The sequence below is a fragment of the Elgaria multicarinata genome, chromosome 2, assembly GCF_023053635.1.
Source record: "Elgaria multicarinata webbii isolate HBS135686 ecotype San Diego chromosome 2, rElgMul1.1.pri, whole genome shotgun sequence".
Lineage (NCBI taxonomy): Eukaryota > Metazoa > Chordata > Lepidosauria > Squamata > Anguidae > Elgaria > Elgaria multicarinata.
In genome coordinates, this window is record NC_086172.1 from 163,312,046 (window position 1) to 163,325,936 (window position 13,891).

Here is a 13,891-nt window from a genome sequence, read left to right on the forward strand (position 1 = left end):
TTTAAGACCAGCAATTTTCCTTTACTTTCTCTGGCCAATGTAGCTCTACAGCTTTTATGTTGCCAGGCAGGTGGCTCATCTGGAGCAAATGCTGTGGGGGGGAGCAGCTGGCAGGGCTCTCTGGAGCACCCACTGGAGGCGAGCAGAAGTGGCACAATGTGCTCCTCCTGCTGCTCTGCTGCCTGAAGCAGGGGTTTCACCTTGTTTCATGGGAGGCCCGATCCGGGATTAAAAGATAAGACAATAGCTTCTGGAATTTGGGAAAGTCAAATGCTTAAAAGTGTCCCTCCGTCGAGAAAGTTTCCCCATAATTGACCTACACATATCTTCTGTCAAATGTACGAATGCCAACCACGTGTCCTCATTATGTAATCAGGAATGCCCTGGAAACAAGCCCCAGTTACAAGCTTCTGTGCTTCATAATTATTTTAGTGGGCATTTGAGCCCAGATTCCCAGTGTAGTTCTTAAAAGCTTTTCCCCCCCATAAATATTCCATGGCCTTATCGAGAGTGTTAGTGTGACTGTGACATTAAAGAGGAAGCTGTCTGAAGGGGCGGGATGTCAACAAATTTATCCACCAATAGCGTGCTCTTTTGGCACAAAAGCACATTCTTATCTTTACATCCCATAATGAGAAGGCAGAGCCAGAATTTGTTGCCGTAACTCCTCGGGTGGGTAGATGTACAGTTGAGAAGAAGAAAAAGAAAAGAGAGAGCGAGAGAGAGCTGCTCATGTTTTCCTCATGTTTCTTCTGCTTGTCCTGACGGAGGAACGAGTTCTGTATTATTATTTTTCCTCCTCTGTGGTTTCCTAAGCTGCATTAAAGGAAACTTCTTTTCGCATGATGTCAGACTGTGAGGGAATAGCTGTGGGTAAGTGTTGGATTTATATTTACCACAGTGTCCTGAAGTCTAGTTCACATTCTCAGCTTGCAAAGGCAACGCTGAAGAAATTGGCATAGTTTTTTGGGGAAGCTAGAATTCAGCTCTGTCACTTGGGCTTGGCAGAGAACGAAACAGAGAGCGTTTTAGCTGGATTTCCCTGGTCCAAAAACGAGTTAAGCCCTGAAACAGTCTCGTAGAGCTATTGCTGGACATATATTATAGAGGCTGCATGTCTATATTTTTCATTATTTAAAGCTTTGAATAATAAATTTGTGTATTTGTTTAGTTGGTTAAAAAAAGGTTAATTATCTCACTGCTGAGCAAATGATAATGATGATGATAATGGTGATGATGCTGATGGATGGTAAAGGACAGTGTGTGGCAAAACGGTGAGAACACACAATGTGACTAATTTGGTAGAAATGCCAGTGTCCAAATTTGTCTTTTGGAGCGTCTTGGAGAGGAATGTCTGGGAATGAGACCAGAAATAAGCATCCTGTTGTAACCTACTTCAGGAAAAATAAAAAGGAAGGTTTTCTTCACACAGCGCATAGTTAAATTATGGAATTCACTACCAAAAGATGTAGTGATGGCCACCAATTTGGATGGCTTTAAAAGGGGTTTGGATAAATTCCTGGAGGAGAAGGCATGTTGCTGGGGAACATGGGTGGGAGGGTGCTGTTGCACCCATGTCCTGCTTTGTTGGTCCCTGGTCAACGACTGGTTGGCAACTGTGTGAAAAGAGTGCTGGCCTAGATGGACCCTCGCTCTGATCCAGCATGGCACTCCTTATGTTCTTAACCGCAAAAGCACTGCAGAAAAGGAGGAAGAAAGTAATAAACATGGATTTGTTGCTGAAAGAAAGAAATAGTGCACTTCGGTTTGGGAAGGAGTTCCTCAGTATGTTCATTTACCACACAAATGGTTATGCCATCCTCACTGGCATAAGAGATGGAGCCATTTGGTCGACGTAGGGGTCCATGCACTACTAACCCCCTCAGTAGAAGCGTTGTACTGTGACTGCTCCAGAAAGGGAAATGTTTCAAAGGAAATGTGCCAAGTCATTCCATTTCTTTTTTTCTTTCTTTTTTAAAAAAGAAGATTTAAAACAGCTTATTTACAGCAATGGCCACTTTGTTTTCTGGAATATAAATTTGGGAGGCTGAGAAAGAGTGACTCAATCAGCTTTCCCAAAGTGTGCTGCCTTTCCAGATGTGTGGGAACTATAGCTCCCATTGTCCCTGGCCACAATGTCAAATGGCCACAGCGATGTGGATGATGGGAGTTGTCAGTGGTGTAGCTAGGTAATTTTAGACCCTGGACTTAATGGCTGTATGGGCCTCACTGTTTGGCCTCACTGTATGGGCCAAATAATACAATAGCCGTTTGTATTATTTATTTAATTTCATTTCTATGCGCCCAATAGCTGAAGCTCAATTACTTCAGTTGTAAAGCACACAACTCACATTTCTCTTCCCTTTGCAACTGCCATTCCATGCTTTACAACGGCTTCTGCGTTTCTTTTACATTGGAACAACAACAATTGCTTGTCAATCCTGTTTAAGAAAAGATAACTTGAACATGCTTTTTTTTTTCATTTTAAACTCACTTAAATCATAGCACCATCTTCACTGCAGGAATACAATGGAGTTTGCTTCTGCTGTTCTGATGCCAACATTACCTACCACTGTCTGTGTGCTCATTTGGGGTCCTGCACTTTGGTCCTAAGCTGCATCCCTAGCTGCAACCACTGGGACTCGTAGCCCACACATCTGGAGGACACCAATTCAAGAACGGCTGCCCAAGGCCATGGCTTCATAGAGATTTGAATCAAGATCTGCCAGACACTTTATCCACAATTCCACACGCTCTCATTTCTTTCTTTTCTGCCCTCACTGTTTTATAATGGCTTTGAAGTGCACTGAAAACTGTTGGGGCCCAGGACACATTCCATATACCGTTTTCAAACTGCTTTCAAAGTGTTATATTCTGCTTGGTGTAGATCTGGTCTTGGCAACAGTTCCATATCTCTGGAAAGCTGCATCCAAGGGAGCAGGGTAAATAAGCACAATAATAAGCAAAACCCACTGAAGGTCGGTGTAAATTTACAGAGGTAGGACTGTGTTTATTACCTCTTTGTCATGCAAACCTCAGCAGCTGAGCAAATGGCTCAGGAGGACTCATTTCAGTGAACTGAAATCAGAGTTCTCACAGCCAGTATTTACAGAGGTTTCAAAAATTACAGACTGTGTGTGTGTGTGTGTGAGAGAGAGAGAGGTGTGGGGAGAGAGTCGTTTTCTGATTTTGGATGAGGAAATGGACAAAACACACTGCTCTCTCTCTCTTTCTCTTTCTCTTTGCAAATCTGCGTACTCTCTGCTTTAATATGGTACCTCATTCATCATTCTACAACTATAATAAGGGCCCTAGCAGCTGATCAAAAAGCTGACTCTCTTTGTAAACAGTTATCCAGATACAGAAATGGATTTAATTCGAGCAGTTTATTTTGAGCCCAGAAGTTGTTGTTTTTTGCGATGCACAACACTCTTGGTTCTATCTTATATGTACTTAATGTCAGCAAGCCCGTGCCTTGGGAAAAAACAGAGGAAAGGAGGAGGGGGTATTTTTGCTTGCCTTATCAAAAGGCCTGCTGCTGTGTAGCTAGTAACCAGAGCAGGCTGCTTTGCCAGCAGAACTGGCCTCAGTTTAGAAGCTGGAACCATGTTTGCTTGTTAAGCACCGTGATGAGTCATATCAGGGAAATGGGAGAGGCCAGAAAGGTGGAGTTCAGATGACAGAGCCAATATTGAGTGAACACTTAATATGAATGAAACTGCTGCGACGGCTGCTTATAGGTTCCTTTTCCCTTTGCAAAAGGAAAAGGCTTGGGATATCGTTTCTTGCAGACAGCTTTTGATGTGGACGTAAACATCTGACTTAATGTGGGCATCACTGCACCACAAACCAGTTGAACCACTGACAATTCTACTGGTGCCAATGGAAATTTGCCTCCCAGGATTAATATCAAGCTTTGGGTGGGGTGATTTTCATCACGACTGAGACAAAGGGGAAGAATTGGGGGGGGGGGAAACACCCTTCTTATGTGCCCTGGTCCTCATCCTCACCCAGGGCAGCTATTTATTTATGTATTTGTTTAAATTGGTGCATTAATTACTTTCATGGAATTAACATAATGTGCATGGTACCTGATGTAGCTATGCAAGCTCAGCGTATTTTGGATAGGCCTTAATACATGATGTTCTTCCACCATGAATAGTATTTTGCTTAACAGTTCTCTGTTTGCTCAATTTTCTTGCAAGAAAAAGTGATTGAACCACGTTACTTTTGATATAATGCAGAAGAGAGATAGGCAGTAGGATAGACATTCTGGAATCTGAATTAAGTGAGAAGGGTGTGCCTAGATCTGCGTTATCTAAAATCGTATTTGTGAGTTCCCAGGTACATTTATCCAACTGGGAACTGGAGCTGGGGCTCAGAATGACATCTGCTTGGCCTATTCTAACTCTCCCTCTCTCTCTCTCTCTCTCTCTCTCTCTCTCTCTCTCTCTCTCTCTCTCTCTCTCGTTATAACTCCAGAATAGTTCTAAAAGCAACTTTGTACATTAGGAGAGCAATCCTATGCCCCCTAGACAGCATCTGGGGAGGGGGGAAAGGATATTTAGCACTTTGACCTCAGATCCAGGAGGCCGAGCTCCCCTCCCCAGCTGGTGTGGAGAGAACTGCACCATTTGTCTCTCCAAGGTTGCAGAAGTGACCTTAGAGAAGAGAAAGGTGGGCAAAAAGAGGATGGTTCTGGGAAAATGGGGATACAAGCTCTCCCCAGCCCTCTCCAGCCTCCTTCCGTCCCCCTCTGCAAAGCCCTTAGAACACATGTAAAAATGCCTGTCTAGCAAAAGGCCTGTCTAGCAAAAATGCAGAGCCGGGAGAAGCCCAGAAACTGCAATCCTATACCCACATACCTGGGATTAAGTCCCATGGAACTTCACAGGATTTACTTCTGAGTCAACATACATAGGATTGCACTGTAAAAGAAAAGAAAGTTGACACAATACATAGGAGGGTTAGACAAACTTCATTTATTTTTGGGTTTAGAAATGTCCTAAGGTGGTACCATATTAGAAATCAGGGTTTGCCTGTATAAAAGATGTGATGGGTTAAGAATTTCCTCTGACTCTGTTAATGGTATTATTTTGAAAACATACTAGAAGATTTGGAAAAGTCTGACCCATCATTTCACAGCAGCTAATACCACCATCTATGACAGAGGGCTCATCTACATCTGCAGCCCTTTGGGGAGTGGGGAGGGATGATCACAGAGTTTTCCACTTCTGGGATCGTCCCTCAGGGTCCACACGCCAGCAAGTTTTCCTGGAAGTAAAAAGAGATGTTCCAGGGTGACATTTAAAAAAAAAAAAAGGGAAAAAAAGAGGAGACATTTGCGCAATTGTGCGGGCGTGATCAATTTTGTTTTTTTAAAAAAGCCAAACCATCAAACTTGGCACTGGAGGACGCCGAGCGCCATCCCAAAGATGGCGAAAATGCTCTCCTCCTCACCCTGATGCCCACAGACTCCCCCCTCAGAGCTCCATGCCCGTTTCCTGAGCCCTGCTACTCTTGGGGAAGAGGGAGGACCCCAGGAGGGAGAGCTACATCACCCATGGAGCTTGGGATGGTCACAAGAGGATGGAAAAATGGGGGAAAAAACAGTCCCAGCTATCCCGGGAGAACTGACTGCTTGTCTCTGGTTCACCCCGGGATCAGCTGTGCATCATTTGGACACGCCAGGACAACCTCGTGACCATCCCGGGATACGTGGCAGGTGTAGACAAGCCCAGAGTGGCAAGTAAGTGTTCAGAATATGGTGTAGGTATCGAATTTGATTAATATTCTTCAAGAAAGAAGGAAAGCAAATAATGGCCCTATTTAGATGCCATAACAACCTTACTATTACCTGCACAAGGTGCAGCAAGCTCTCCCAACCTCGTAATAAAAGAGGAAATCAGAAGCTTATATTTGCCATTTCTAACAAATCACGGCTTGCTATTTATTTAGTTATTTGTTGCATTTCTATACTGCCCAATAGCCGAAGCTCTCTATTCGCTGTCCGAAAGCAGCGAACTGTAATTTGTGCAAACCATTGTTCACAAATCAGAGAGAAGTTCTTTATTGTGTCTTAGCAAATTGCCATTATACACAAACACAGAATAAAGCAGTCTACAATTTTAAACTCCACCAACAAACCATTAAGAGTTGAATAGTTTTGAATACAGCTTTTAGACTTTGCGGCACGTATTTGTAGAGCATTGACAAGGAATTTGGACGTTCTAAAAGATACAGACTTCTCAGCATCAGACAACAGGAAACAAGTCTTAACAGGGGATGGCCTTCCACAAATCAGGATACCAAACCAACCCCAAATGAAGAATAGGTGGAGGAGGTGAGTGCTGAAATTAAAACCACAGTAATAAGTATGTTTACATGCATCAGTGAAAATGTATGGTATCTTTGGATATTTTTTAAAAAAGTGGCAGAATTTGCTTATGTATCAACTTCAAACTACTTCTGGTCTCATGAGAATAGGCCCTCAACTCAAGTGGGTTGAGTAAAGCAATATCTGGACTTTGACAGGTGTCAAATAATCTGCTTGCAGAATGTTGGTGTCCTGGATGCAGAAGTAGGGTGTTGAGTTTCAGGGCATTGTTTGTAAGATGAAGAGTTTGCACATGTTTATGTGGATGGAATTACATAGAGAGAGCTTGATGTCATCTAGTTACAGTGCAGAATTAAACATTATTGCCACAAAGTCTTTGCACTATAGATGATAATGCAATTTTCGAATGGAAGTTTATAATTAGAATAAGCAAACACCACCATTTCTATGCTGTTTGCAGCCTACGCAAGAATGCAGCCTGAACAGCTGCATAATTGTTCTTGTCGGATGGGGGTGGAAAGGCAGGGCCAGAGTACTGCTGTCTATGACCTCCCCTTGAGTTTCAGCAGCTAGACATAAATTGGCTAATAATTCTTTTCCGTAAGATGCCTTAATTATACACGGTTCTGTAGAGCTTAGCAGACAACTTCTCTGGTGGAAAACGTCGACTTGTCCTCCTTCATTTGAATGGAAAATTAAATGTGTGTTGGAGATGAGAGGACAAGAACATAAAGGAAAGGGGTGGCAGAGGAGTGCACCCTGGGATTATTAAACAAGCACAGCCAGGAGACGAACCATGGGGGAGGGGTTTGTGTGTTTGTACTATGCTGGCCACGCCCTCTTCATCTCCACGTGTTCAGGCCCCGCCCACTCAGTTTAGACCTTGCCGTGTTTACTCGTGTTTGCTTGGACGAGAATAGAATGCTCCATGAGATTTATCGGGCAGGGTCTGTGATTTAATATCTGACTCAATAAGGAGGCAGCTTCTAGGTTCAGAGTTTTGAGGCAGCTTCACAGGAATTTGCTTTCTATTCAGGCCATCATTCCCTCTAACTCAGTTCTGTTTACACCGACTGGCAGTGACTGTCCAGGTTTCAAGGCAGGGCTCATTCCCATCTCCACCCGGACATGCCAAGGACTGAACCTGGGGCCTTCTGCATGCGAAGTATGTGCCCTTCCATTGAGGTATGGGCCCCTCTTGAAAATAGCCATCTCTAATAATTCATTTTAAATACTCTTGGGAGTCATTAAGATGCACAAAGGAGCAGAGCAAAACTTCTCTTCGAGGTCACTGTGATGTTACATTTTTCTCATGACTCTAGAAAAGGATGCATCTGCCACAAAATTCGTCTTTATCTGGAGAGGGACGGCGAAGTGCAACCCTGTTAATTCTGCTCAATCTCTTATCAGCTTTGATACCTTTGTCCATGATATCCTCCTGGATCAACTCCATGGGCTGGGAATCGGAGGCCCTGCATTACAGTGATTCCAGTCTTACCTATGGGGTCGATTTCAGAGAGTAACATAAGGTGACTGTTTTTCAGCCCCTTGGCAATTGAAATATGGGGTTCTGCAGGGTGCCATCTTGTCCCCAATGTCGTTCAACATCTATATGTGGCTGCTGGGAGTGACCATTAGGGGATTTGGAGCCAAGGGGCATCAGTATGCTGATGACACGCAGCCCTATCACCCTGTGACATCTGAATCCGACAAGGCTGTGCAAGTCCTGGATCAGTACCTAGATTCAGTGATGGGCTGGATGGAGCCCAATAAGATGAAGATGAATCCTGACAAGTTGGAAGAATTGCCTGTTCTGGATGGGATTGTACTCGCTTTGAAAGATCAGGTTCATACTCCTAGATCCATCACTGTTGCTGGACCCCAAATGGCCATGGTGGGTTGGAGTGCTTTTTACTAGCTTCAAGTGGTACACCAGTTGCAGCCTCTCCTGGGTAGCTTGGCCACAGTGGTACAGGTGCTTGTAACCTCAAGTCTGGATTACTGTAATGTAATCCAGTGGAGTTACATTACCAGCTTCAGGCTGGTCCGGAAACTGGAGCTAGTGCAGAATGCAGCAGCTCAGCTGCTGTCAGGAGCTGCCCCCTTTCAGCAGGTAACTCCTTGCTGAGGGAACTGGTACGGTTGCCTATTCACAACCAGGCCAGGTTTAAGGTGTTGTAACTGGTGTATAAAGCCCTAAACAATGTGGGACCAGGATATGTGAGTGAGCACCTTCTCCCCTGTCAACTTGCCCAGTCACTGAGGTCATCAGATGGGATGCTCCTGGTGGTACCACATGGACCTATGGCCCGATTGGAGTCTACCTGGAGAAAAGCCACCCTTTCTGTGGAACTCTCTGCCTCTAGAGGTCAGGCAGACACCAACAATGTGATGTTTTCAGCACCTGGGCTAGATCTACACTACTGCTTTATAGCAGTATTGAAGCGCACTGATAACTGTTGGGGCACATTATGCTTCCATAGAGTTATTGACTGCTTTTTATGCCACATTGCCCAAAATACTGCAACAAATGTCATGGTGTATCCTATGAGGTAATATATATGCGCAAGAGGGATATAGTGTTACCATGATGATTTGACACAAGGTGTAGATCTGGCCCTACTGAAGACATCTTTATTTCAAGAAGTTTCCTTTGTACTTATTAGTATTCTGTTTTTTAAAAACCTTTAATATGTTGTTTTATTCTTTATATGTTTTATTCTTTTTATCATTTATTATTCATCACTCCAGAACACTTTTTGATGTGGAATGGAATATAAATGTTGTAAATAAATAAATAAATAAATCTCTACTCTTACTACCATATGTGGAATCACCATCTCTTATGTTAAGAGTGGGCAAATTTGGAGCCTCCAGCTTCCAATTTCAACCCCCCAGAACCCCCTGGATACAATGCACCCATGTTTGTACACTGCCAAATTTTGGCAGTGGTGGCAGCAGCAAAACAGCAGACTGCAACCAAGGCCTAAAAAGGTCAAAGGTAGCTTTAAAACTAGGCCATCACTGAAGTTTGCGAACCCTGGACCTGAGGTAGGCCGGATTTGGCCCAAAGTTCAACACCACTCCTATAAAATGGACAACGGGTGAAGGGAATTTTAAAATTCTTAATAGGGCAGTACACCAGCCCCCCTCAAACTGCTTTGTGGCCTAATCTGGAACTTTCAGATTGGGCCCGATCCGACCCTCCCCTGACCCACTCCAGATTGGATCACGGAGTGAGATCCGAAGGGTCGGATCGAGATTTGCCCACCATTTTGCCCCCTTCCCCATTTACTTGCCTCCACAGCAGAGGCAGGTAAGTGGGGCAGGGGGGACAAAATGGCGGTGAATAAGTCCCCCTCCCCCCTTACCTGGCTCCGCTGTCCTCCGCTGCATGGACCACGGCAGTGGGCAGTGGAGCCAGGTAAGGCCCCCCTCCCCCCACCACTTACTTGCCTCTGTCGCGGTCCGACGCTGGCTTCAACTGAGGGCCAGGCCTCAAACCGGAAGAGCAGGCCGCGGCCTGCTCTTCCGGCTTGAGGCCTGGCCCTCAGTTGAAGCCTGCGCCAGACCACGACGGAGGCAGGTAAGCCCCCTTCCCCTGCCCCCTTCCCTGGCTCCGCCGCAGTCACCGCACGGACTGCAGCGGAACCAGGTAAGCCCCCTCCCCCCACTTACCTGCCTTCATCACGGTCCGGCGGCGGCTTCAACTGAGGCCCAGGCCTCAAAGCAGAAACCTCTAAGGTCAGCCACAGTATGTGCCTCTGCATACCAGCTGCTGGGGGACAAGCAGCAGGAGAGCGCTTTCGCCTTTATGGCCCAGGATGGGCTTCCTGGAAGCATCGGGGAGGCCATGGCAGGAAGCGGAAGCCTGGCCTGGACAAAGAAACCAAAGTGAAAACGAAATACCAGTGGGAGAAGGGAGCTACCTCGGCTTTTTTCCACAGTCACAATTATATTGACATACTTGCACTATCCATTAGCAGTAAGTACATAGATGTTCCGCCGTCCCTACATGTAGATAAAAGCAAAACACATCAATTATTTAACGGCTTTCCTGAGTGTGTATTTCTCCCCCTCCCCCCTTTTTTTTGTAAGCAGCGGCATTCAGTCCCTACAGGGATGAGCTGACTTTTATGCATTCAGCATTTTGATTAGAAAATGGGCTCCGCGCTGCCGTAATTGTTCTCATTACAGCCCCCTTGACTCCAGGATAAAGCTGTGAAGTTGAGCAAAGGGTCTTCAAGTATCGCTTCCTCCCTCTGTCATGCTACACTAGGGATGCTTGAGGAATTCGGCCTTTGCAGATTCCGATGCGAGCTGGCCAGGTCCGCAACTCCCAGAATAATGAACCGATCCGAATTTAAGTCATCCACCAAAGTTTGCACTCCTTGAAAGTTCTGACGCAGGCCTTGGCTCAAAGTAAATATAGTGAGATGTGTTTTTAAATGTGTATGTTGAGGGGGAAGGTAAATGTAGAAACGTGTTTTGAGAGGGAATACTTTAAAATCATATTTTGATAAATACTTATTTTGGTGTGATTCATTTTTAAATAAATAGGGATTAATGCAGAAACGAGACTGAAGAGATTTACAGGTAGACAAAAGTAGAAGTAACAGAGCTGGAAATAAAGTGATTTGTCCATCCCTAAAGCACACACACACACACACTCTGGGTTGGATCCAGATTTATGCTAGATCAACTGCTCTGATGGAAATGGGTTTCCCTATTTCTCCATCCCATGGCAACCCCTTCAGAACCCCCCCCCCCTTGTTGGCAATCTTAGATGATGACAAAATAATTCATTTGGCATCAGACTGAGATACACTCCAGTGGTCCAAAGAAAGAGGCATAATTTTGTCTTCCAAAATGTGGTACATCATGGTGGTGATCTACAATAAACTGTCATATATCGTCTTTGTAATTTTCAGCACATAAAACTTCACTTGACTCGAGAAGTGTGGGCAATGAGAAAGGGACATAATCAAATGGTATAATCAAGGGAAGAGAATAAAGTGGGGGGAGAAGGTCTAATTTTGTTGCTGCTGACTTGAAAAATGATAAAAAAGTAATATATCAGTAAATGTTCATAGCGCTAAGAACTCAATATATGTTAGGATATTAAGAAAGAGTTAATTTACAGTTGAATAAACCAAAGCTTCCACTCATTGTTAGAAGTAAAGATCACATTTAATATTTCCTTTTCATTTCCATTGTAACATCTCAGAGCCAAATTCACCTAAAAAAACACCCAAAGGGACATTTGAACCATCAATTAAAATTTGCTCCAACTAAGCAAAGCAACAACACTTTAATGGATTAGTTGATTCTAAAGCTAATCATTAATGTGATTAAAGCTTGCATCCCTAAGAGCTTTTAAGAAAATTATTCCATACCAGGCACAGATCCTTTGTCACAAGCTAAGGAATGTGATAAACCTAATTTCCACTTTTAAAAATGGACTATTGGAAAGTCTTAGCAACCAAGGTCTCCCTACATTCTCATAATGCTATCCCTTCATTCGTAGCAAAAATTTCAGTTTCTTCCAGTCTGCTCTCTAAAGGTAGCCTTTCTGCCCAATTTCTCAACATGTTGTATATTAAACCACCTACAACAATGAAAAAATGTGAAGAAGATGTTCTCATCAACCACTAAGATTCAAAACAAGACTACAGAATCTGTGTCTTGCATCAACCCCATTGCCCAGTAAATACCAGAGTTAATGTTGATTTATTAGAAACCAGTCTAACAGTTCCATCAAGGCAAATGACAGCTGCACAGAACGGCCTGTCCAAAGAACCGCGATTTCTATAGCACAACCAAGGGCTCCCCTGGCTGGAAATGTAATCACTACTAGGGTTGGGAGAGGACATAGAACACCCAGGCTCATGTTTCTGATGACTCAAGGCATGCAAAGCCTTAGCTAATAAAGTGAGTGCAATCACATAATAAATCTGTTCAGTTTTTTAAAAATGTATATTTTGGGGGAAATAAAGCAGAGGTTGCCATGTTTTCAGCCAGACTTCCCAAATCTGAGGCCCTCCAGATTTTTTGGACTACAACTCCCAGCATCCCTGACTGTTTGCCATGCTGGCAGGGGCTGATGGGAATTAAAGTTCCATCTGGAGGGCACCACATTGAATTGAAGCTGGAGGTCTCCACATTGGTGAAGGCTGTTCTGTTGTAAATGCCTGAATATCTATAGGCATCAAAGGGAATATTAACATAAATAGTCTCAGGGCCAGCTTAAGATATTTTGCTGCCTGAGCCAGAAGGACAAGATGGTGGCCCCTCCCATTCCATGTACAACAGCTAAATGGACTGGCAGTTGAATCTTTCTTCAATGCTGACTATGGGGCAGTATCTTCCACCACATCTGAAGGCAGCAGGCTTAGCTTAGGGGGCACAAAGCAGGCTGCACAGCTCACAGCACCTTCCAGTATCTGCTGCCTGAGGCGACTGGCCTCCCTTGGCTAATGGTAGGGCCCTTTTTCATATACAAAACAATACTGGAGAATATATATTGTATTTATTACACCATCAATGTGCATGTGCTTTACAGTCAGTGTAACTATGAATGATGTGATAAGAACATAAAAATTGTGTTGCTGGATGAGCGTCAGCATCCTATTTTCAATAGCAGGCAGCCAGAGGCCTCTGGGAATTTTGGCGACAGTCCTAAGGCCAGGGACCATAACAAATATCAGATCTGCCCCTCTGAGGTTGAAGAGAGAGTTACAACCTGAGCAGAGCAGATCTGGCCTCCCAGCCCCTGGAGGAACGTCTGCACAGCCAGTGTGGTGTAGTGGCTAAGGTGTTGGACTGGGAGTCGGGAGATATGGGTTCTAGTCCCCACTCAGCCATGGAAACCCATTGGGTGACTTTGGGCCAATCGCAAACTCTCAGCCCAACCTACCTCACAGGGTTGTTGTTGTGAGGATAAAATGAAGAGAAGGAGGAGGAGGAGGAGGAGGAGGAGGATGTACGCCTCCTTAGGTTCATTGGAGGGGAAAAAGGCGGGATATAACTGCAATAATAAAATAAAAAATCTCCCCATAGTTGGACTTCCGTCATTGGGAGAGGCAAAAGGAAGGCAGATTGGGTGACATAGCAGGGGCAGATCAGGGCGGATTCAGACCGTCAGGACCCAAAGCCCTGCTGGTCTCTGAACACATCCCCAACACTGGCGAAAATTTAGGCTAGCCCTCTTTCCTCTTTAAACTTTGGACAGGTTCTCAGGGGCCACATTCCAGTCTTCACAAAGGCATAGGAAGCTATGTTATAGGGAGTCAGACTCTTGGTCCCTCCAGCCCAGAATTGTCAACACTGACTGGCAGTGGCTATCCGGGGTTTTAGGCAGGAGTTTTTGTAGCCGTACCTGGAAATGACAGGGATTGAGCCTGGGGCCTTCTGCATGGAAAGCAGGTGGTTTTCCAGTGAGCTACAGCCCTTCCCTCAAGCAAGCGAGGGCCAAGGTGGCAAGGTGAAAGTAAAACAACAACAACCCGCCAGCATTTTTTAGCTTAAAACTCTTACAGCCAGAGGCATTTTAAC

The 13,891-nt window shown here is 44.6% G+C and overlaps 1 protein-coding gene across 1 annotated transcript in view; it reads left to right on the forward strand.

The window, feature by feature from the left end:
* The first annotated feature begins 683 nt into the window (after positions 1 to 683).
* EML1 (EMAP like 1) overlaps positions 684 to 13,891 on the forward strand; it is a 154,353-nt gene continuing 141,145 nt past the window's right edge. Inside the window, exon 1 of the mRNA XM_063118030.1 lies at positions 684 to 873. Coding sequence (XP_062974100.1) covers positions 843 to 873 — 31 coding nt within the window. The 5' untranslated portion in view covers positions 684 to 842. The remainder of the gene's footprint in view (positions 874 to 13,891) is intronic.